At 38.4% G+C, this 25,595-nt stretch overlaps 1 protein-coding gene across 6 annotated transcripts in view; it reads left to right on the top strand.

Annotated features, from left to right (window-relative positions):
* Positions 1-25,595, top strand: part of ADAM23 (ADAM metallopeptidase domain 23) — a 169,406-nt gene that overhangs the window by 137,442 nt on the left and 6,369 nt on the right. For 2 of the 6 annotated variants that reach the window (XM_072742145.1, XM_072742144.1), the window contains exons 21-25: positions 1,450-1,555; positions 4,257-4,376; positions 6,620-6,788; positions 8,825-8,936; positions 16,777-16,867. In XM_072742145.1, the coding sequence (XP_072598246.1) occupies positions 1,450-1,555; positions 4,257-4,376; positions 6,620-6,788; positions 8,825-8,936; positions 16,777-16,867 (598 nt within the window). Of the gene's footprint in view, positions 1-1,449; positions 1,556-4,256; positions 4,377-6,619; positions 6,789-8,824; positions 8,937-16,776; positions 16,868-21,164; positions 21,256-25,595 lie in introns of all 6 variants that reach the window. The other 4 variants (XM_072742142.1, XM_026002042.2, XM_072742146.1 and 1 more) reach the window with 2 other exon arrangements.

Genomic DNA, 25,595 nt, shown 5'->3' with positions numbered 1-25,595 from the left:
ACCATGACCTGAGCTGAAACCAAGAGTCACATGCTCAACTGACTATGCCACCCAGGCGCCCCCGGAGTGATGTTTTTTTAAAAAAAATCTAGGAAAGGGTGAGAAAAGAGAGAACTGTGAATCACAGTCACAAAACCCCAGAAAATGGTTGTTCAAGCTGGGGACTTGTCATCAGAACCAAGCCATGTCCCTCAGTGATGTGGCTATCAGAGAAGAGATGTCAAAGATTGGGTTCAGTGTGGCAGTCATGTTCAATATCCAGCCACTTGTGTGATTCACTATGTACCTTGGATTTTACCATTACCCCTCAGGTTAGTCTTCTGTTCCTTTACCCCAGTGAAGTACCAGACTTATTTCTTAAATTCTGTAATTTTATCATCTCAGTTTTGAAGGGAAGAAATGAGGTCCTTCCAGAGGTGTAGACCCAGAGATTTGGGTACATGGTCCTGGCTCTCAGTATATGCCCTAAATGTTAATGCACATACTCTTTTTTTTTTTTTAAGATTTTAAAAAATTTTATTTATTTGAGAGTGAGTGAGCTAGCTTGAGCCGGGGGGCGGGGGGAGTGGTGCAGGGAAAGGAAGACTCCCAGCTAAGCGGGGAGTCCATCTAGGACCCCAGGATCATGACCCAAACCAAAGGCAGATGCTTAACTGACTGAGCCCCCCCCCCCCCTGCCAGGCACCCCGAGGCCCAGACTCTCTTCCTGACATTGACTGTGCCTGTCCTGTGAACCTCAGTTCTTTGGGCCAGACAATAGCAGAGAGATGGGTCTGTCTTACTGGCTGAAACTGGGTCACCCCCAGAGAAAAATAAAGCCCACAGAAGGAGAACAGAGCCCCTGCAGGAGTATTTCAGTGTTTGGCAAAATATCATTTAACTGAATGATTTATTTTCAGTGCTTCAGTTTTGACAGAGAATAGATGATAGAGGCATATTGTCTTTTAAAAGGCTTAAATACCAAAACCCAAGTGTTGACATAAAATCTTAATTGCCTAAGATTTTTATAATATCTTTTAATACTAGGGTAAAACAAGCCTACAGATCTTTCTTAGTTTTCCATGTGCTACTTCCCTAATTCCTGCCGATGGCCATTCCTCTCTTCCTCCCTCAAACCCACCAAGCACTGGGAGTCCGTTTGTTTCTCAAGTTAAAAACAGCAGCTTGCTAGAACTGTCCTGGAGTAGCTTGCAAGAGCCAAGTGTTAAATTTTGAGGAATTTCAGAAGCCTGTGGCCATCACATTGGTAGCTTGAGATTAGCCCTGTGTTATACCAGAGACATTTACATGATGGCATTTACACCAGGGAAATTGGCATATGCCAGAGTCAGGATTTTTTTTTTTTTTTTTTCCTGGAGAACCTGTTGTTAAACATTTACCTGCACGCTGCTGGTTGTGCATAACCAAAACAACTAAAACAAATCCTCTTCTCTTGTTCATCTCCAAAAGAGGCTTCCGGGTCTGACAAGTTCTGTTACGAGAAGCTGAACACAGAAGGCACGGAGAAGGGAAACTGTGGGAGGGACGGAGATCGCTGGATCCAGTGCAGCAAACAGTAAGTGGTCAGCTTTGGGGGCAGGATGAGTGATCGGAAGCCCTGGTTCAGATGTGAGTTGAGCACGAAAGAAATGTTACTGAGTTTTAATAGATATTCAGCTGTTTAAAATTTTACAGTATGTATTTTAAAAGTACATCAGTATATATAGAAGCAAATGGCTTTGGACTAAGTTGCTCACCATGACGTAGACTCACAACGTTTATGTAAAATTCAGAACATTTCTCACATGTTGTATTTTACTTGATGCTTGTTTTGAAAAGACACTTTGCTGAGGTAGTACGAAATGCCTATGCATGTACTAGTATATCTAGTATCTAGATCTACAAGCAAAATATGTAGAGTGTATATATTTTAGGGATAATTCAAAGTGAAGTAATATATATTTTTGATTGTTCCATGAGCGCAACACCATTCAATTCAATTAAACATCTAATGTCTATATCAGATATTTTCCCTCTTCCAAAAGCATCTAGTTAGTGCATTCCAGAGGCATCTTTATTCAGGAAATGAGATATTTTCAGAGTACATCAGTAATACTTTGCCTGGATTAGTCAAGGAAAGTGAAAATTGTGATTTAATAGTTTATTAAGGTTAACTCAATGACATGGATCTATGGAACTATCAGGTTATGGGCCAAATTTCCTTCATTATGCTTCCATGACAATGAAGATTCTTCCAATTATGAAGCAGAGCAAGAATTTAAAGAAGTGTTATTTTTCTAGTTAATGATCTCTCTGTGTACTTCATGAAACTTTGCTATTCCCTGTAGTCTTTGATGGTGGATGAGGCCTTACAAGGCAACAAATCTTTGACTGTAATTTCTTTAAAATTAAACCAAAATAATAGAACAGAACTTCCCATCTGATGTCTCACAAGTGAGGCATAGATGTTCCAAAATATTGCTCTTCTTTCTGAGGTGCCAGAGAGTAGAAGGAAGTAGAGCCTAAAGTCATAAAAATCCATGTGGTTAGACACCTCGATTTCATTAGCTTCATTCATTAGTTTAATGTCCTAGACAAACCTGGGCATTTCTGTGTGTTCTTTGTAACTTCAAAAAGTTTGGGAGGCATTGGATTGGGTCATTGTAGAAGATAGCTTTTGAATATCTAGTAACAGAATATCCAACCACCGATGAGTTAAAGAAAATTAATGCATGTTTTCTGAAACGTTTAAAAAATGGGAAATATGACATATAAGCAGAAAAGTGAATAACACACAAATATACAATTTGCCAAATAATTATTACGTGAACTACCATGTCAAGAAATAGATCAAGAAATAGGACTTGCAGCATCCCAGAAAATGTATCCTTCCCCGCAGGGTGCCCTCATCTTGCTCCTGGAGGTATTATCATCGGGACTTCTGTGACAATTACTTTCTTGCCTTTTAGAGTTTGGATGCTTTGGTTTTCATCCCTAAATACATCCCAGTGTATTTTGCCTCACACTTTGGCATAAAGTTGGGGACTCATACTTCATGTATTATTTTGTATTTTGCCTCTTAAGTTCAGCATTTTAAGCATCTTCCATGATGTGTGTCACTGTTCATATTTATCGTTCATCTGTTTTATTTTAACTCGTATTCATACTCACAGATGATGATGTAGTTCTCCACTCTGTGTTAGAGGGCATTTAGGTCGTTTCCATGTTTTGGCTGTTTGGACCCAGGTTGCCATGGGTATTCCTGTACATGTAACAGTGCACATTTGTATACATTTTTCTAAGGTTTATACCCAAAAGAAAAATTGCTAGGTCAGAGGGTATGTATATTTTCAGTGTTACCAGATGATGGGATAGTTTTCTAAAATGGTTGTAGTAGTAAACCCAACCATCAGTAATATGCATATGAGAATTTGGTTGACCCACATACTGAATCAGCACTTGTTATTATCAGACTTTTTACTTTTATCCATTCTGGTGGGTATAATGCTAATTTATTGTGTTTTTAATTTGCATTTTCCTGATTACCAGTGGAATTTAGTACATTTTCATCATTTATTGGACATGGATTTCCTCCTCCCCTCTTTTTTGATGTGCCATTTCAATTCCTTGCCCTTTTTAAAGGGGGAGTTAGTTCACTGTTTATTTAATAGAGAGGCAGGAGGTAGCTGCCCTCATGAGGGCTGAGTCATTTAATAGTGTTGCTAAAGAACCAGCCAATTTCTCTCTCTCTGCTCTGGAATGCTTAGCATGTTGAGTGCTTCCTTCTGCTGGTGAGCTCACTATGGCAAGGTGGATGCCAGGGCCGCACATTCAAAGGCAGGCAATGTGGGAGTCTGAACAAAAGGTCTTTTCCCTGTCTGGCTCTAACCTCTTATCCAGAAAGCAACATTCTCCCCAGCAACTTTCTAGCGGGCTTTTCCTCGCATCTCAACACCCAGGGGCCACTTTTAGTTCTACTAGGGCAGGACAGTGGGATGGGTAGGAAAGTGAGTACGGGGGTCGGAGATGCCATTACTAGCTTAGACACCAGTCATGATCTATCTTGCAAGCTGGTTGCTACCCAAACAAAACTGTGACCCTGTTAGCAAGGAAGGATGGGGGTCATAGCCAACCAACAATGTCTGAATATGTGTTTTTATTTAGGATGGAGGAAAATATTTTCAATTATTGGATATGTGTGGACTGAATACTTTTGATTATGTGGAGCTTGATTCCTCCTGTCCTGTTTTGTTTTTGTTTTTATTTAACATGCTCAGTGATGTGTTCTGTGGGTTTTTACTCTGTACCAATCTTACTCGAGCTCCACGAATTGGTCAACTTCAGGGTGAGATCATCCCAACTTCCTTCTACCATCAAGGCCGAGTGATTGACTGCAGGTAATATATTAAATGTTTGAAAACCTAATGAATCACAAGAATTACAAATTCAGAAAAATCAAGGGAAATTTTTCTGTTCACAGGAGGAGTGTTGACTTTGATTTTATGATCACTTTTCATGTTCAGAGTTATTTAAAAAAAACAAAGTTGTATGTTGATTTGCAAATTACATTCACTCAAAAACTGGACCACTTAGTGGTAGAGGGACAGTCTTTGTAATTATAATCATCAAGCAGACTTACAGTATCCATGATTAAAGCTTTGAGCATTGGAATAGGTCACTATCTGAACACTATGTGTGTTTTATTTTTTTATGACAAGAAAGTTTAAGCTGTACTTCATGTAACATATTTCTAGTTTAGAAGATGGTTTAATAAATAGTCACCCGCATATAGAATATATTTACTAGAATATTGTTTATACTATAGGCAAACATTTTTGATATTCAGTTTTGAGTACAAGGCATGTTTTTAAAGCCAGGGAGTCATATTATATTCCAAATAAGTATTGTTCCTTTCAAAGTAGTCTTAATTCCAAGATGCTGTCCTTTCATTCAAATGGTTCTGTTGTTGCCCAAAACACTTCTGGAATTCCCCTACAGAATTGCCTTTAGCATCTGCAGACTTTTATTGTACTATGCTTAGAGCAGCCAGCCTTCATCTTATGTGAGTGAATATAAGATTTGGAAACATACAAAAAATTTTTTGCACAAAATTTAGGAAATTGAGTAAACAAACTGAATAATGTTCTCTTAGTCAAATGATTTCTGTTTTTTTTCTTTAAAAAGAATTATTTCAAGCAGACTCCCCACTGAGCTCAATTGTTGGGTTTGATCTCACCACCCATGAGATCATGACCCAAGCTGAAACCAAGAGTTTGACACTTGATCGACTAAGCCACCCACACGCCCTTTTTTTCTTTTAAATTGTTCTGAAGAGGGATCCCTGGGTGGCTCAGCGGTTTGGCGCCTGCCTTTGGCCCAGGGCACTATCGTGGAGACCTGGGATCGAATCCCATGTTGGGCTCCCGGTGCATGGAGCCTGCTTCTCCCTCTGCCTAGGTCTCTGCCTCTCTCTCTCTCTCTGTGACTATCATAAATAAATAAAATTAAAAAAAAATAAAAATAAAAAAATAAATTGTTCTGAAGAAAATTCTAACCGGTCTTAGATGATAAGTGTCCCCCTCAGGCCCAGTTTTTTTTTTTTTTTTTGAGAACATTTGCCCTTTAATTTGCATTTAAAATCAGTTTCTTTAAATATTTTAATTACAAGTTCTGAATAGTGAAGACAGAGTAGATGCTGCAGGCACTCAGTATCAGCTCCCAACCCCCTCCTCCCCCACGCCTTGCTTCCTTCCAGGCGCCTTGGAGGGGCACCTGTGTGGCTCAGTTGGCTAAGTGTCTGCCTTTGCCTCAGGTCATGATCCCAGGGTTTTGGGATCAGGCCTCATGTTGGGCTTCCTGCTTAGCGGGGAGTCTGCTTTTCCCTTTCCCTCTGCCTGCCACTCATCTCTCTAGTGCTCTCTCTCTCTCTCTCTCTCAAATAAATAAATAAAATCTTAAAAAAAATCCTTCCTGGAATAAAATTGCAGTCTTCAAGTATAGTTACTTAGATGCACATTCATTGAACATAAATTTTCACACATCTTTTAATATGACAGCCTTATTAAATTATACATTCTAAACTAGTATATTTAGCCAGATACCCTATTAGTAATTATAACATTGATTATTACTCAAATCCAAGTTGTCCCTAACTTTGAAATTTTAGAAGTAAATAAATATAGGGAGGAATTGGTTTGTTTTCTCAACCATGAACAATCCAATTCTCTAAAGCAATCATAATAATTTTCAAAATGTTTTCATTTGCTAATTTGCTCAGCATCTGCCTTTTTGTACCATGACGCACCTGAGAGCCTTGGAGAGCTCATATTAAGCTTGCTTCCTTTATTCTTAGATGAACACCTCTCCCTTAGTCTTTATGTTGTTCTTGAAAACAAGCGAAGATTTAGAATACACTTTGTGCAAATGACATTTTTTTCCTGATGGCATGCAGTGTAATAATGACAATAAAAGGTATTTCCTGTCAATGTGCTCTTTTATTAAGGAGAAGTGGGGAAAGGGGAAAGGAAGGGATAAGTGGAGAAATGCCTCTTTAGTTTCATAAAGACCAAGCCTCCTTCATGTTGACTTTCTATTTCTAACTATGCTGCTAATAGTTGTATGAATATTTTTCTCCTTTTAGTGGTGCTCATGTGATTTTAGATGATGATACAGATGTGGGCTATGTAGAAGATGGAACGCCATGTGGTCCATCCATGATGTGTTTAGATCGGAAGTGCCTACAGATTCAGGCCCTAAATATGAGTAGCTGCCCACTTGATTCCAAGGGTAAAGTCTGTTCAGGCCATGGGGTAAGTAGGCATCTGTGTTCTGGTTCAAACTTTTATTGTCTGGCACCCTCAAAGTTCACAGCGGTCAGATTTCCATTCCAACCATTCATTCTCCTTTTGTGAGTGTTGCCAGTATCTGTGCCCTAAGATGCTTTCCTTAGTATGCTTATCTGCTAAGGATAATACCCATATGTATTAATATGGTTTTATTTTGTTGTTTCTCTTATCACTGGCTGTTTGTATTCACCACGTATCTATAGCTTGACATCTGAAGAATTGGAAGAAAATCGATATGGTTCCTAATAGAGCTGTCGACCCCACGTGAACTACTTTGTGCCATTCAAAATAACTTTAGTCCTCTCAGAAATTCCCCTTTAGCTAGTCAGCATGTAAACTGAATATCTGCATGTGCCAGATCGCATAGACTAGAAGTTGGACCACTGGTATAATTCACATGTTTAAAGTTGTATGGTTATGCGCAGACCATTGCCAGCTCAAGAGAAGATGCCTTCTCTACTCACACATGCACGGATTTGTAATTCTATGGACTACATTTGTAGTTGAATGAAATACATTTGTAGTTCTCTGAAAAGTGTTTGGGCAGACACTTCCTGGCAAAACTAGGCTTAATATCTAGAAACAAGTTTTAATAATTATTTAAATTGGTTTAGTAAAAGAAAGATCTTTCAAAATGTATACAGACTTTAGAAATGGAAAAAAAAAGAGACATGAAGAAATTGAGAGTGATGATATAAAAGGAGATGCTGGAATGAAGGTGATAATAATTCAAAATATAGATATAGAGTAGATATAGAGATAGAGTAAATGTAGAGTAGAACAAGGTAGAGAGGCCTAAGAAGGACGTGCCCAGTGACTACTTAGCATTTCGGGTTTGGTTGAATCCTAGGCTCACAGGGGAGGCAGTACAGCTTAGGGATTTAGAGCATGGATTTGGAGGCTAGATAGAGCCACCGGTAGGAGTCCTGGCTCTGCTTCTTGTTCTCTCGGTGACTTCGGGTAAGTCACTTACCCTCCCACAGCCACCAGAGTGCTAGTGTGAGGATCAAATTAGATGCTTTACATAAAACACTCAGCAAAGGTGCCTAGCACGTAGTAAGTGCGCAATAATCGCTATGTTAAAATAAAAGCACCAGAGAGATATTTCAGTCGTTGCCCTGAACACATCAAAACTTAATGCTTAGAAAGGCTCTTCATTCTCTACTCTCTCTCCCACTTTTTCATCCTGTTAAATAAAAGGTCAAATTCAGCCTCATTAATCGTAATCGTGATACTATAACATTTCAGATTAAAAAGCTTCTTACAGAAATAAGCTTCTATTCAATTTATCATCCCTAATGATCGGTCTCTGAATGTATCTCACAGGTGAATAAGAGCTTCAACACCTCTGTCTCTAGTTTGCAGATGGTTGTTTATTTCATCTAAATTATAAGCCCATTCTAGCATGCTGCTTGGTCTCCAGGACCAGCAAAAGGAGACAAAGAGCATGCGAGGAGGGTCTTCAGCCTGGCTGACAGAGAGGAGTGATCCCAGGGCAGGCAGGGGAGGTGGGGGGGGGGGTGTTCATTTGGCTGAGATAGTGCCACCAAACAAATGTGATGTTGGACATGGTGAGGTAAAACAGTACATTGATGATTTATGTCTTCTGGCCTTTCACCTCTGGCCTCGCCACTGGAGCCCAGTATCTATTAATTTCTTGAATTAAGCATATGTTTCTAAAGTATGTTCCTAGAAACAACTACTTTTGAAAAAACTACATCATCAGACATTTGTGCAGGTAAATAATATCAACATAATTAATATTTAATGAAACATCTTCTTCTTTTAAATGGGTCTCTCTTTAATTAACAAGAAAAACACTATTCAACAATTTAATATAGACACTGTCTCCCGTTGTCCACCGTGGGAGACTTAAAGAATTCAAAAACAGTTTTTAAAAGCTTCTGCCCTGCCCCATGGCTCTTTCACATTTATCACTATTATTCAGAAAAGCACAATCCCAGTGACAATGTCCCATCTCTGTTCTTTGTTCTTCACAGGTGTGTAGTAATGAAGCTACCTGCATCTGTGATTTCACCTGGGCAGGGACTGACTGCAGTATCCGGGATCCAGTTAGGAACCTTCACCCGCCCAAGGATGAAGGACCCAAGGGTTTGTGTGATTTCAGTTTCAATTCATCACATACTGAATTTGTTGGTACTCTTCCAGTGGTGCCAGTATAACAACTTAATAGGTTTGAAAGGAGACACATCAGAAGATTTTTTTTTTTTGGCCTTTCAAATATATAGTTCATGTTACTGCAGAATGAAGGATTCTAGAATGACGTCTTGAGAGGAAAAATGTGTGAATTTCCCCTTAGTTTAGAACTGAGATTAAGAAGAAGTAAATATACCAATTTCCTTCCTTCCTGATTCCTTTCTTTAGTTTAAACCTTTTTTTCATAATCACATATGTTAATCATTTTACAGTTTGTCTACACTATGCCAGTTTTCTAATAGATACAGTTTTTTTGGCCGATGTGAGACTCTAGTCATTCTTCAGTATTTGAGTCCCTCTAGAGGGAGATTGCAGTCTTCTTATTCTGATTAAACATGCTTTTGATTAGGCAGAAGTTGAAAATCTTCACAGAATGTTAATTCTTTAAGAGAACACAAAAGGCCTGGACTTTGTCTTAAACAGCCATCAGAAGGAGAGAAATTAGAATTTTATTTTTGTTTTTTTAAAAAGATTTTATTTATTTATTGAGAGAGAGAGCAAGGGGAATGGTGGAGGGAGAGAGAGAGAGAACTTCAAGCAGACTCCACGTTGAGCACAGAGCCCAATGCAGTGCTTCATCCCACGACCCTGAGATCGTGACCTGAGCCGAAATCAAGAGTCAGATGCTCAACCAACTGAGTCAGCCAGGCGCCCCTAGAATTTTAAAATTAAGAGGCGTCTCAGTGACCATCTGGAACCACCCTCACTTTGCAGATGAGAATACACAGGCCTTGAAGTCAGGTGACATCCTATAAAGTTACCCAGGTAATTAGAGACAGTGCTAGGACCAGGCCCATTGCCTCCCATTACATTGTGTCATAATGTAGTCTTTGTCATCATGAACATGGTAATCACTTTCTCATTATTCCCCTCATTCCCAAGCCCTCATGTTTTGCAAAGATCTAAAGAAGTCATCAGTTGTAATAGGCTTACTACAGCATCTATCTAGCATTATACCTGAGAAACCAGAGTTATTAGAACAAAGGATGAATCCCAGTGACATCATACACCAGGTTCTTCTTTTTCATGGTACCACTAATGGTGTTTTATAAATAACTATCATGATTTTTTTTCCAGCAGGTAGGGAAAAAAATGCACCTAGAAACAGTGTCATTTTGATCTGCTTAGTTTTGCATGAAAGCTCATTTAAACTCTGAACTTCAGCATTGTCCATATGGGTAAATACAACTTCAAAAGTGTATGAAACTCCATGGTCCCCAATTCCTGAAGAGATGTAGCGGGTCTGGGTGCATGTGTAATGTTCAGTAATAGTGGGTGTGCTAAACACTCTTCGTGCATTTGCTGAAAATGCCCATGATGCTAAAATTCTATAAGAATCATAGTCACACCCTCGCAGTCTATTTCTGTTCTCCTTTTTATATTTGTAAAAAGGAACCAATTCCACTTTCACATTTAGTCTTTAGTTACCTTAAAACTGGAACAAAAAATTCTTGGATCCGCCTTCAGAAGTTGGATTTAGAGTGGATTTAAAGCTCCCACAAGGGAAACAGACATTCACACTTTCCAAATTTTCTCTCCATGGCATGTCTGATTCTCCTAAAGGTCTAGATGCTGTTTCCTCAAGCAATGCATAAAGATGCCTGAAAAGATGAGCAGAGCTCCATTGCCTAAGACTCTGTCCTTTTTTTTTTTTTTATGATAGTCGCACAGAGAGAGAGAGAGAGAGAGAGAGGCAGAGACACAGGCAGAGGGAGAAGCAGGCTTCATGCACTGGGAGCCTGATGTGGGATTCGATCCTGGGTCTCCAGGACCACGCCCTGGGCCAAAGGCAGGCGCTAAACTGCTGCGCCACCCAGGGATCCCTCTGTCCTTTTTCATTAGGTGGAGTGGGGATTTATCAGGTGTCTGGATCTGTCTGTTCCCCAATTCCTCACCCACCCATGCCTAGAAAGCTTAGATGGAGGCGTAAACAGCCGCATTCTGGAGAAGAGATTCATGGCTGCCTTCCGTTTTGTTTTCCTTTTCCCTGTGATTCTATTCTATACTATCTTTTAAAAATAACTTTTATGACCATTCAAGTAATACATGTTTATTGTAGAGAATTTTGAAAATACAGAAAAAGATTAAAAAGGAAATAAAAATCACCCTTAATTCCACAACTCAGAGGTAATCAATATACACATTCTGGTGTGTTTCTTTTCTGTTGCACATTTTCTTTTTTCATTATTAATGAAGACAATGGAATCACTAAAGTAAAGGCACCCACTGGTTCCAGAATTGTTAAAATCCTCATGACTCTGATAATCTTGATTAAGTTGAAAAAAGCCATTAATTACTACAAATGAAGAGCAGTTATTATAAATTATTAGATTTCTAGAAAAGCCACGCAATTTTAGTATGACTAAATAATAGCTCTGTCTATAATGGTTGTTAATATCTTTTCAGCCTCTATAGAAAAATCTGTTAATACACAAGTAAAATGAGAAACAACGGAAATCAAAATTTTAACACCTCATAGTGAGTTTTATGATTTTATTTTTTATATTTTGGTTAAAAGAAATTGGTAAGAGGGAAGCTATGTATTTTATCTCTCATTTTATCCATAGAAAATATTTATTGACCATCTACTAGCTAAAGAGCAGCATATCCTTGGCATACTTCAGGTCCTCAATAAATATTACAGACTTTCCCATTGGGAACATGTGAAGGAAATAAGATGGTGCATGTTAGTACTGTTTTTCAGTTTATCAGTAATGGTTTGTTGTATTGCTTTGTTGAAGAGTAGCTGGTCATGAACTCCAAATATTGAAACAGTGTGTACTTTCTTGACTGTAGGTCCAGCAGCTAGTTAGGTGCCGTAGATTTTCTCTGATTACCATATATTCTTTCTCATGATTGAATTAGTTTGGTTGGCACTTGCCTTGTGGATCACAGTGGTGCTTCTCAAATGCTTGTCATAAAACGGGCAACACCCAAGTGATCTGGCCTGTCTAGCCATAGATGACTTTTTTGTATAGATACAGTGACAAGATATTTAAAAAATATTTAGTTTTATTTTCTTGTCATGGAGGAAAAACATTCAAAAAGCAATCTGAAAATAGTCTTCTGTATTACTAACAAAGGCATGAAAGATAAATTTGTATCCAGCTGCAGGCCTCTGGATCAAAACCTAAATTAGTAAAAATCAAGGCAAACTCTGTGGCTTTGCTTCAGTTGATTTGGGGGCACCAGAAATTAGCCACTGTGTTTCAGGTATTTTAAAAGTAAGTGTCTGGAAGAATAAAAATTCAACATCTCCATCTGAGTAGGAACCAAAAAAACCCAAAAAAACAAAAAACAAAAACACACACACACGTAAAAATGTTGCCATTGAAGTCACTCTGCACCTGTCTACCCACAGTTTAAAGCATACTGGTTTATTTGCTCCGACTTCTCAAGCCAAAATTATTAAAAGACAGGAAATAGCATTTCAAAGCAAAAACCATGTGAGCAGGGATTTTTCTAAAAAAGGATTTTCTATTACATATTACTTCACTCATGTTCTCCACATTGACATTTATTTCACATATGAGGACTCTTCTGGTCCTTCTCCCAACATGTGTCCACTGAATTCAGAGAAATTATTTTGGTTTGTCCTAACGGGGTAGGATAAGTTTGTACCCTTTAAAAGGCCTAGAACTCCCACCTGCTGCAGGGAGAGCCAGTAGAAGTACTGGTAATTTTTGACAATTCATGGACATCTTTGATTGGTGCTTATTATGCAGTACAGTGGAATTTTTCTCACTGGATGGTTTGCATCGCCATTACTGGAGGGAAGAGAAGAACATATCACATGTTTCCATTGATAAGGAAGGACAGAGGCCTTCCTGGGAGCTTTGCTCAGACCCTTTCATTATGTCCATAGTCATCAAATCAGAGATAGAAGGGCCTTGGTGGTCATTCAGTCCAGACCTGCTGTTCTACAGATGAGAAGACTATTTAATTATTAGAGTTAACAGCTAGGTAGGGACAAAGCCAAGAATAAAACATAGATCACCTGATCTTGAGCCTAATGCTCTGTTACTGTGCACTGCCTTATTTAAAGCTGAGTATTAAGTTATTCTGCTGGTTCTCATAGCGCAGTAATAAGTAGAAAGGGTGAAACAGTAACCCTGTTGTGATTAAGCTGGTTAGCTGATCCATTACCTGTCGAGGGAGTTTTATATTATTAGCATTTAGCACTTTGAAAACAATAATTTCTAAGTCTTAATACCGTGAGGAGTATTATTTAGTGTTTACATTTACTGTTTGCATATATCTTGTTGATAACTTCCTTTGTGAGTACACAAATCTTTGATTTTGTAGTTCAGATGACTACAGATGAGGAATTATGATTATCATATATGATTATGCTCATGTATAATTATGTATCACCTATGTATTTTTCTCATTAATAATGGCCTCATCAATAACTGAAGGATTTACCAGGTTTTAATATTTTAGTAACTGAATTGATTTTGTTTGAGTTCAGAAAAACTCCAGGATATTTTCATTGACAATGTAAACTGTCTGAAATAATACACTTATATGAAATAATTTTTCATCTTCTTAGACATTTCGCCCAATGTATCTGAAAATGAACTTATTTTTTAATTTCATGGAAAGGAGTAAGGAGATCTGATTGTCTAACATTGAAATATGGAGCTAGAAAACATGTTTGTCATGCCAATGTTATATTCTAAATTATAAAGAGTATATTTAGTATTTATTTCTAATCTTAAATTTTAGTGAAATCATAAATCCCTACAGAAGGGATTTGGCTTATAAGAGTACAGATGATGGCTTTGATGCTTCCAGTCTTTGAATTATTAAGGGATACAGGATGATAACCCTTTTGGCTCATTAGAATCACTTAGATGAAATAAATGCACCTTTTTTTTCCCAGAAACTCTCAAAAGTAAGAAAAAAAAACCCCATTGCTCAGTTTCAAAAGCACAATTTCACACTATTGGAAGCATGACTTGTCTGTGGGAGAATTCTACTAATAAAGTAGAAAGTCTTACGAAAAGGAGGAAAGTTATAGTTTGTATCTTAATAGTACAAGTTTATTTAAAAATGTGCCTTTACATGTGATACTAGATAGCAGGTAACCCAAACTAAAAACAGTGATAATAATAAACCAAAAGACAACAGAAATTGGTGAGAAAACAAAAATGAAGACATACCAGTAGGTAATAAAGAATTTCCACAGACAAGTTATAACGCAAAGGTAAGTACGTTAAAGAGTTAGGGAAGAAAGTTGAGTCCCCCATAGCGGGATTGTGTTATTAGCTAGAGTCCTTACGAGTTCCATCTCCAGGTTTGGTGGGACGCGGAGATAAAAAAGGTATGTCATCATGTGCCTGGCATAGTTCCTGGAACAAAAAAAGACATTTAATAAATAACGAATGAACAAGTGAACGAGTGAATGAATGAACAGATACAGTTGCATCACTAATCAATTAGTACAGGAGTAAAACGACAGCATAGGCCCCCAAAATACAAGGTGGGGTTGGGGGGTGTTTTTTTCTTTTTTTAAATAAGATAAATCCTTTGTAGCTGCAAGGAGCAGCTGAACCTTCCGTTTTCAAATTTGTCCCCTGCAAAAATCCACCCACTTGTGAGCCAGTTGATTAATTCATGTCAGTTTAAAAGCGAGGCTGAATCACGACCTTCTGGAAGAGATAACCCTCTTCAGTACCATGATAGAGCCAAGTGTATTTCACATATGTTGTCAGTGTACGAGAGTTGAAGACAGCGAGAGGGAAGGAGGGAGGGTGAACAAGGAGGATGGAGGATACTTTTGAAAAAGCTCTTTTCGCACTTAATTTATCTCTCGTTGGTATTAAGAGTGGTTATCAGTTAAGAATTTGAAGATAATTATTCTTGCTCAGAAGAGATTATAGGCTGTATTTGTTTACCTGGAATGCATATTTGAAGCATCTACAGAAATGCCTTGCTCTTCTGTTTGATTTTTAAAACCCACATGACAGATTGCCTAATTCTCTTGATTGTACAGTGAGAAATTACATCTACAGCAAACACAAAAGCCTCTTTAAATTGCCATTTTATTCATTCATGCAGTTATAGTTTTTAAAAATTAACAAGTATTCATGTAGCACCACATCTTACCAGTGTGTGTGTGTGTGTGTGTGTGTGTGTGTGTGTGTCCTACAATTTAGCACTCTAAAACATTGTAGCTTATATAAAAATTGGATGGGTAATAGGACTTTCATGCATTTTGGCTCTGAGGGCCAAACCTAAATCTTAAGGGAAAAAAATTACAAAATACTATATCCTGGTTAATTTAGTATTCTGAAGGCAATGATTTTTCTAAGATCTTTAAAAAAATGTGTATTTCTATCTATAATACCTTTCATTCCAGGATTTGCCTTCACAGTTCGGAAATCTGAGATATAGTTCAGGTTATTTTGGATTATAATGTATTGTTCTATTTGGAAAACATCATCACCATCTTATATGTTGGCCTTCTTTCCATTCTCCTCAACGTCCTCAGTAGACTTTCTCTGTTTTCTGTTGTATTTCACATTTTTTTTTCTTTTTAAGAACAACTCAGGTTGTACCTTTCTAATGATAAAGCTAGACTCTTACTCATATTGTTTGCCCTGTGATGAAATGAAGTACAGCTGCTCACCAGGGTTGGAGATCCGAGGTTCTCTCTCTTCTTTCAGAGAGGAGTTAGACAAAAAAGGTCAATGACCCCAATATTGAGCTTTAAACAGTTGTGAGTTCAAATTGTGGTTCTTTGTTTTGCTTCATTGCCTCACAGCACACATTGTGTGTGATGCAGCCTTATCAAAGTCAGTCTCTCTTTTCATTAGTAAAGTGATTTGAAGCCAGTACTTTCGATTCACATGGGAATGAGGTAAAGTGTGTATGTGTCCACACGCTTGCACTCACACACTCAATCTTAATCTGCCTTTCTGCTTCAATGTTAACCTTCACCTTGCCTGTGTGGAGAGCAACTTGAGGACCTCTGCTCAGCGCAGGCCCTTTTTGCAAGATCCGAAAGCTCTGCATGGAGGAGGTGATGTGCAAGCGTGGAGTATCTCCACTCAGTAATCTACTGCTGGCTGGTCCCACGCCTCCTGGCGACCCTAACTTTTTCTCGGCGAGTAGTTTATGGACTCAAACTGTAAACAAACAAACAAAAAAGCCCTCAATGCCCAAATACTGTGACAGAAACCCAAACATTGCGGAGTTACGTGAAATACACTCTTACAGGTGAAAATACACTTAATCTTAAAGATAGTCTTTTAAATTTGTAAGGACTCTCACAAAATTAGATAATAAATTCTGAATTTTAAAAACATGTAGCCTCTTAGGCATATTTTACAGTTTGAGAAGTTTATAAAGTATACTAATGGCTTGTTACTTTGTAATTGAAACCCAGACTTGCTGTTAGGCAGTTTAAATGATATTTTAATTCCAATTCATTCCTTGTAGGAACTCTAACTCAAATTAGATTATATATGGGTTCAACAGCATTTATAAGAGACGATGTTTTTAAGAAGGGTTTGTGGAGTTTGCAGTTAAATTATCCTCAAAATTATACAAATTATCCTCAAGTATTCTCAGTGTGTATGTAAACCTTCATTTCAAATCTTAAAGGAGAGATGTCAGTACTTAACTGACTTCCAGAGCATTTCCTGAAAAGGTTATTTTGTGTGTGAGCAAAATCGGTGTGTGATTAATGTCCTTTATTAAAAAAGATCTCCGTTTTCCCTCCGCACAGTGAACATGGCCACAAGCAGACTAATAGGTGCTGTGGCAGGCACCATTCTGGCCCTGGGGGTGATTTTTGGAGGCACAGGGTGGGGAATAGAGTAAGCATCTCTGTGAGTTTCAGAGTGTTTCTGTTTGGTTCCCGATGTGTGATGAGCTGACCCTTGTACCTGACCCCTACTGTGTGTTGTCTCGTCAACGTGTTTCCCATGCTAGTGCAACTTGTGGTGTGACTTGGATGTGTTTGTGTCGTGTGGTCTTCTCGTGCAGTGAAGAACCTTCTCCTGTCTGGAACAATGTGGGGCATAAAATAATATTGGGGTGCTTATGATGTCTTCACAATTAAGACAATGGTCCAAAAGCTCCCATTGCTCCTCTACTTATTTTAAAGATCTTATTTATTTATTTCAGAGAGAGAGCCAGAGAGCACAAGAGGGGATGGGGTGGGGTGGGGGAGGAGCAGAGGGAGAGGGAGAACCAGACTCTCCCCCGAGCAGGGAGCCCTACTCGGGACTCAGTCCCCAGCGGGGATCAGGACCTGAGCTGAAGGCAGACGCTTAACCGACTGAGCCACCCAGGCGCCCCGCTCCTCTCCTTATAGAAGTAATTTTAAGATACACACCTTTTGTTATTTTTTATTGGCAAAAATGCTTTTATATGAGTGTTTGCTTAGGATTCTTATAATGAATACAATCTTTACTAGTCAAATAGATCCACATATCCAACTAGGGATTATCAATAGTTGTAGCTTCTTTTTACGCTAATTGGAATGATAGTCACTAATATTTTTTTCCACTTATTTAGAGTGATGAGGGAGGCTTTGGCTTAATTTTTTTTTGTAAAGAAGATATGTAGGGTATTGCCTTCATTTTTTTCCACTTAAAATAGATAATTCAAATCAGAAGTTTACATAAATATTTGGGACCAAAGAAGAAGAAAGAGATATTTATCCAAACCTGCAAAACCTTCCGTGAATAGTTGCAAATTATCTGGTTGGCTTTGTCTTAAAAATAGCCAGTGCATAAATAAGTAACTTGTGCATCACTTGCCTGTTGATCTCTCAGAGAACTCTAAGGTCTTCTGGCGCCTTTATTGAGATTGCTCTGAACTGGATCCACATCCTCAGAATAGCTGTCAGTTCTCTATGGGATGTTGCTTTCATGAAGTTCCTAATCTTTAGGCTAAAAGAGCGATTTTTCCCTCTGTCTCTAATTACTAGGGACATTTACAAATGACAGAAATACCCCTTCACGTGCTGTCTCTATATAAGGGGGTGGTGGTAACACTTCATAGTGGCCCAGGGGTGAAGTACTAGTATCTTGAGGAATCACTGGACAAAACTGTGGGCATGTTGATCCTATTACACACATTCTCAACCGGACCAAACTGTGGGCATGTTGATCCTATTACACACATTCTTCCTTAGTCCCAGTAAGTACAGCCCCTGGGTGCTCTTCCATCCTGGGCCTGGGAGACCCAGGCACTGACACAGCAGGAAGAGGGGCCCAGGCTCATAGGTCCCACTCTGGGCTGAAGATTATCTGAGCCTTCTCTCCCCTGCTTGGAAGGACTTTGACTTGACTTGCACCTGCTCACTCACAGCCCATCGGTAGGGACCGTGAAGTTCATTAACTCAGGGCAGCTGGAAAGGATATTTTGTTTCCCTTTACATGTTAGAAAATAAAGTATTATTGTAGAGGTAACATCTTTAGAGAAAATAAAACTCTGTCCTATAAAAATTTCACCTTGGATCTGCTGCCTGGATGATATATATAGAAGTAACATTTCTTTTCCAGGGGGAAATTTTACATAGATATTTATGTGAAATTCCTCCTTGAAGAAGGATAGTTTTCTAAAAAAAAAAAAAAAAAAAAAAAAAAAATCATTCCAATGTTTTTTAGATTATTTACTGACCGTAATTGTGATGTGCTGCAGTGTACCGACTCAGGAAGGAGTTTTAATAATTTTCCCTTTGAGCCTTAGAGATAGGCAAGCCCCAGGGCATTCGTTGTAAAGCATGGTCCTTGTTACCAGCATGTTTTCCTCCTCCCTTCCAGTCTTGTTGGTTTGTGCCTATTTCTGGTTGTGACAGGTAAGTCCATATACGTGTATTTTTTTCTTAAAATAGATTTGTTACTTATTATTCTGGGTTTCTGCACTGTTTTTGTTAGCTGACTGTTTTCCTGCAAATTCTAAATTGTACCATAATTGCTAAATCATAAACATGGTTTTTAAAAAATCCACAATAGTACAATATAGATTGTTTTAACACCTCCTGGCTTAGCTGATAGTGATAGTTCACTTAGTCACTAAGGATTCTATGGACAGAAGGTTTGGGGTTTTTTTGGGGGGGGTGGGGAATGGGGACTTTATTTCTGCTCCTTAGTTTATAATTGTAAATCAGGAATCATTTCTCATGAATTATGTATTGATTCTAATCCCAGCCTGTTTTCTGAGCTAGTAAAGTGCAAACCATGCCTAAAGCAGAATATACATGGAAATAGAAATGTTTTCTCAACGTTTGTTTCAAAATGTGTTTCCCTATTAAAGTACGGGAAGGAAATACATATAAATGGGATGTTTCATTAGAGTAGGGGTTAGCAGACTTTTTTTAAAGGGCCAGAAGATAAATAGTTTTGGCTTTGCAGGCCACAGGATGTTTGTCACAACCTTAGGACTTTGCTGTCTTAGTACAAAAGTAACAGTAAACAATATGAAAACCTATCAGTGTGGCTGTCATCCAATGAAATTGCTTTGCAAAAACAGGAAGTGGGACCACATTTGGCCAATGGGCTATAGTTTGCTGACCCTTGATTTTTAGCATAAGCTTTTGAGACAGTCAAATCTGTGTTCACATCTTGCCTCTATAACTACGTTCTAGAAGTAGAACGCTTCTTCTTCTATTAGACAGGGATAGTCATAACTCCTACTTTGTATGGTTTTTGTGAGGATCCAATGAGAGAATACTTGTCACATGCTTAAAACCACACCTGGCATGTAGTACGTGCTCAGTGTAGAGACACTAACCTGGTTATATTGCTCTCTTACTACTATGTATTATCATTCGTGCGTTCCTGAAGGACACTGAGATGTGTGTTCTATAGGACCTCAGTGGTTAGTCTTAAGAACATGTCACAAGCCCAAGAGCCTGAAGAGACCACATCCCCAAACCCCCACTGCATCTGTCCCCCACCTTTCTACTCACCCTCACAAGCACTGGGTGGTCTCTAAGTAAAAACCTGTGATGCACACAATTTTAGTGCTGCTCAAACTGGCATCCATTTATGTACACAGTTGAGGGCACTGATGTGAGCAGAAAAGAGAATTTTTTTACACAGAAATGAATATATATACACCAAGTTGAGGATTTTAGGGGAAATACCAAAATTGGTCTTGTGACTTCTGGTACAGGATACTCAGGACTGGAAGGTTTCTGCTGTTTGGGGCACTGTACCTATGTACTAGCATCCTTAAGGATGGGATATTCAAAATAATCCTGCACTAAAGTTAAGGTTGCTTACCTTGAAAAATCAAGAGCTACAGCATTTCCCTCTGTGAGTGGAGAGGATGTGCTGTCCTGTGAATCGACTCTGACTCCAACTATTGATGCAAACTCCACCTGTGTCTTCTAGCTTGCTGTCCTCTCCGCTCCCTTTTGAAAGTATATCTCCAAGCCTCAAATTGCAAATGGGAACTTGAAAGATAATCTCAATTGAACTTGCCGAATCTTTTTTCCGTTTCCACAAAATTGCCTAAATAAGTTTTATGCTTCCTACCTATCTTGCCTTTGGAACCACCTGCCGTTGTTTCAACACTGTATGGATCCATACAGTGAAGAAATGCATCTCTGAGAGCAAGGCTTCAAAGTCAGATCTTTATTCAGAACCTCCTTCTGACTTTTAAATGGGGTCTGTTTCCAAGTGGGGGATAAAACAAAAATGTAGCATTCAGACAACTTGGTGTGCTGCCTGAGAGAGCACTTTATTAGACTATTTTTCCCTCTTTTCCTGCCCTCATTTGCCAGTCAGGTCTAGCTAATTCTAATGCACCTGGGTTCTTGATATGCTCTTTTGCTTGTTTGATTCATGATGTTGGGAAGGAGAAGAAAGATGTGCCAGCAGGTGGGGCACATTTGCTTCAAAATCTGTGGAAGGTGAATTTAAAGGAACTTAATTGTCAGCAGTGCAGAAGCTTTAGATGTAGAGGCATTCCTTTCCAAGCAGTAGCTCTCCGTTGCATCGGCAGTGCAAATTAAGTGAAGTAAATAAAGGCGATTTAAGTGCTTAGCGACGTTTCAATGCAGGGTATTTACTTCCTGAAACCACTTAACTGCCTTTCCCTCGTGGTAACGACAGTAGTTGGCTCATATGACTTTCTTCCCATGATCCTTTGTCACAGGTCCTAGTGCCACCAATCTCATAATAGGCTCCATCGCTGGGGCCATCCTGGTAGCAGCTATTGTCCTTGGGGGCACAGGATGGGGATTTAAGTAAGCAACGCCGCATGTCTTCTTCTCAGTGGCTCTGGCACTTCTCTTTTCTGCTTACATAACCAGGTTTTGAGTTCCTGCTACAAGATTTCAAGCTTTACCAGGAAACTGCTGAAAGTAAATTTTTTTTATTCAGAAATGGGTTAGGAAAGAAGAACCATGGAACCACAAACGTTCTGTCTGGGCTAGTGGGTAAAACAGAAAGTGTAGATGGAATTTGCATCTCCAGCTGAAGATGAACAAAGTAGAGGTTCTCCAGTGGAAGACACTCCAGCTTTCAGCAGCAAGCATTCTGAGATAGTGTTTTTCATACACAATAATCAGGAAACTTCGTGGTCAGGAAATGAGTGGATATAAATCACTTGTATCTGTTTAAAACTGGTTTATATTTCACTGATATGTTGAAATTTTCACAACCTAAGGAACCGCTTGTTCATTATTTTTTCATACATAACACAGTATATGTAGCATTGTGATTTGAAAAGCTTCATTATTTGATAAAAAATAGATTTAAGAAATTTTATTCATTCCCTAACCAACTGAATCGGTTTCACATTGAAATTTGAAGTCTGTGGCTTTGTGATACTTAAATTTATTTTCTAATTAACTGCAAATTAACTGGTATGTGTCCAAAGTGACCTTTCAGTTCGGATTATGCATTGATCATTGAACTAAGTTTGTTTAAATAGACATGGCAGATAGTCACAAATAAACCTTAATGATGATCAAAATTTGTAAAGCTAATTTATAAAGTTTAGATGTTTTCAGACCTCAGATTCATTGGATAATTGCTTTTTATATCTTTTCATACTGTGGTGGCTTGATTATTAACATCTGTAGATGAGACTTCCTGTGCCAAATATTCCCTGAGAAAAGTTAAGTTCCAACCAGATCTGTCAAAATGTGCTTAAATGGGAAATAAGACCGTTACCTAAAATCAAAACCCACTATGCCTCCATCTGGTTTACTCAACAGAGGCAGTTTTTTACTTGAATTATCTGAATAATTGCATTATGAACCTTATTCTATTTTACATTTTGAATCCTGAAATCAAAATATTGAAACCAGATAAAAAAAATATTATTAGAAAGGGATTACGAAGGGAAGACAAAACACATGATGACTTAATACATTCAACATTTTCTGCTAATTTTGTTATCATATTAAGATTTAATGAGTAAGCCTACAAGTTGCTGAGCGGCTCAACTTGGAAAGTTGTTATCAAATGGTACTTCCTTTCTACAGAGAGATTTGTAAACTTGAACCTGTTGGCTGAAACAGTACTTTTGGCATCATCGTGTTTTCAAAAACACACACAAAGTGGGCAACTCAAATTTGAATTTCTCATCGTGGTATCAACAAAACATTGCCCTGATAATGAGTCACTCATGGTACCTTACCTAACAACAAAAACAACAACAACAACATCCATATATAATTTTGTTGTTGTTGTTGTTATTGTTTGGTTTGGCCAGCCTTAATTCAAGCAAAAGTTTTTTCTTAGGTGCCATCTTACTGTTAAAAAAAAAAGCCATTGCACTTATAGTAGTCCCATGATCTGTTATTATTTTATAATGCTCCGTTGAACTTTTTCATAAATATGCTTTGAGAAAAATAAATTTGGCTTGTGCTCAAGCTTATGCCTTTTTGGCATCAGGAAGCCTCAGTTTCAAGGACTGGAAAACAGTCCTGTGCATCTTTGCTATCTGGCCACACACAAAGCCAAATGTACCATCTCAGCTTTTGGAGTCAAGAGCACTATTCTGTAGCAGGACCTCAAAACAGTGGCCTGGCCTAGCGCACAGCTTGAATTGCATGTTTCTTTGGGGAAAAATGGAAAAGCCTTTATCACTGTGTATATAAGTGGATTAGGCCCTGTGCAGGTTATTTATATCTAAGAGAGATGTTTAATCATCAGAAGAACAGAGAAAAGGAAGGGGAGATGGACACCTAGTGAGGTGAGAAACAGCCTCCACTGAGCACCGAGGGGGGAACCGCTGTGCAGACAAGTGTACTGCTGCCCTAACCCAATGCCCCTTCCCGTGCCCTATGACCCTAAAAATTTCTGTAAAGGAAAACATTGTAGGGTGGCACACAGTAATGTGAAGTATCTTTAAGCCTTAGACAAAAAAATGAGGATGATTCTTAGAGGCTGGAATTCAAACTTGGAGGAGCCACTGCTCTTCGAGGTGGCTCTTGGTGGCTGACTCTTCAGATCTGAAGATCTGAATTTGCTTTAGATTTTAATAGTAGCCATGTGGTTTACATTAAATGTTAAATATAACTACCTCTACTTTGCAAGGAAAGGCTTTGGGTGCCAAATGGTGCAGTTTAGGTTTTCCTACCACTTGGGCAATTTGGGAGATTTGTCTAGAAGGTATTTGCTAATTGAACTGAAAGTCTGAGTTTTTCATGGAACTCAAAGTAAATACAAAAGAGTCATTTAGGATCAGAAGTTGAAAATCGTTTATAAAAGAGATTGCTTTAAATATTTTTATTGGAAATCCTTCCTGAAATTGTGTTTTACTAGATGTGAAAAGCAAAGCCAGTAGCAAAGTTGCCTGAGTAATTTGAGGGTAACTGAACTTTCAGGCTAAAGGAAACATTATTTAAAAAAAAAATAAAGGAAACTCCAGGGAAGCATCGCTTTTTCCTGAAGTCACATTACTTGAGGTGGGACACCGTGAGCAATTTAAATGTGGAAGAAGTGTCAACCGTACATGACCTGTTCAAGTATAGATAAGAAAACAGCTATGCTCTGACCCCTGACAACATCTGCCATTCTCTATAGTTTATTTCTTAAGCCATATTTCCTCTGAAATAGGTGGTAAAAAGCATGAATCTATGTGAGTGTGCATGCATGTGTGAAAGTGTGCACCTTTGTGCGAATAAATGATAATGAAATTTTGTCAAGATAACTGTGATTTAAAAAAACAATGTAAGTGTAGATGACATCTTTCTAGCAGAATAATAGTCTGCAAGCTTTGCTTCATGCAAAGACTTCCATAGCTTCGTTGTAAAACTCCTGAAAAGAGAAAAAATGCTACTTGGCAGGTTATTTTCTTTCACATATTCTGATATGTGGGGTACTGTGTGGTAACTTCAATTAATTCCATACCTCAGAAGTAGTTGGTTTATGGATTCCCAGTCTTTGGAGTGTTAGTACTTTTCTCTGAGAAATCCTGTGAATAATGAAGGTAGGTTCTTGGCACATCAATTTGTCTAGCGTTTCCCCTGTATCTGCATCTACTTACATGCCCACCGCCCCCATGTTCCCTTTCCTCTCCATCACCCACACACGTACAGTAAAGCTGTGGACTGTGCTGCAGAGTGTTGCAAACCTTGGTCCTGGTTGACTCATGAAGACTCATAACCTCTGTTCAGTTTTGAATAGTAATACTACTTGATTCGATTTTTAGGGCTGTTGCTTAGACATTAGAAAAATCAAGTAGATGAAAGGCCGTTTTAGTAGCATCTCCTCTAAATCTTAGAAAAGGTAACAAATATATGGAAAGAGGATTTCATGGTTCCATTTAAAAGTGAACAGAATTTCTGTTACCACCTTGGACATGGCTTTTGATCTGACATTACCTAAATTTGAATACAGGCATTAGATATGAGCAATACAGTTATGACGTGCATATGAAGTATGTGAACACCGCGAGTGATGGTGGTCAGAAAGAGAAATTCTAGGTGATAATAGGAAAAAAACTTGAAGGTAACAGTGATATAGACTGTTGACTAGATTTGAGGGTGAGTCTTAAGCTCTTCCAACCATATTACCGTGCTTCAGACTCTGGAGCCCTATCACCATGTCCCACTTCCTATCGCTTGCTGTCTCAATGTAATTTCATGCCAGTAGTGGTCATACTGGCCTGGAAGAGCTGCTCTGGACATTAAAAGTGTTACTTTGATAAGTCTGTATAGTAACCATGATTTCCTCTCTATGAGAAGTTACTGGGGGTACAGATTCTTATTGAGCCCGCTTTTGATTGTAAGCTATTCTGTTTGGCCTGTGTTCCATTTCATAGGACAAACCAAAGAAAAGATAAAACAAAAGGTACTCGCATAAATGAGATGTAAAGGATCATATCTTGGTTTATCACAGGAAGATTGGATTTTTGAGTATCAAGTTGGATGAAATTTGTAAGGAATTTAATATTGCTAATTATATTTTCTCAAAAGAGCAAATGTCTTTTGTTTTTGATTTTGTAGAGTTAGGAAATAGAATCAATTTTAGCTAGTCTTTCTGGGAGGAAAACCAGGCTCCTGCTCATCTGAATTCCATGACCATATCCCAGTGGGGAACAAGGAGCCTAATTCCCTTAAATCCTGCAATT

The sequence above is a fragment of the Vulpes vulpes genome, chromosome 16 (assembly GCF_048418805.1).
Source record: "Vulpes vulpes isolate BD-2025 chromosome 16, VulVul3, whole genome shotgun sequence".
NCBI classification, from domain to species: Eukaryota; Metazoa; Chordata; class Mammalia; order Carnivora; family Canidae; genus Vulpes; species Vulpes vulpes.
Note: the sequence above shows the minus strand (reverse complement) of the source record. Positions and strands in the feature narration are given on the sequence as shown.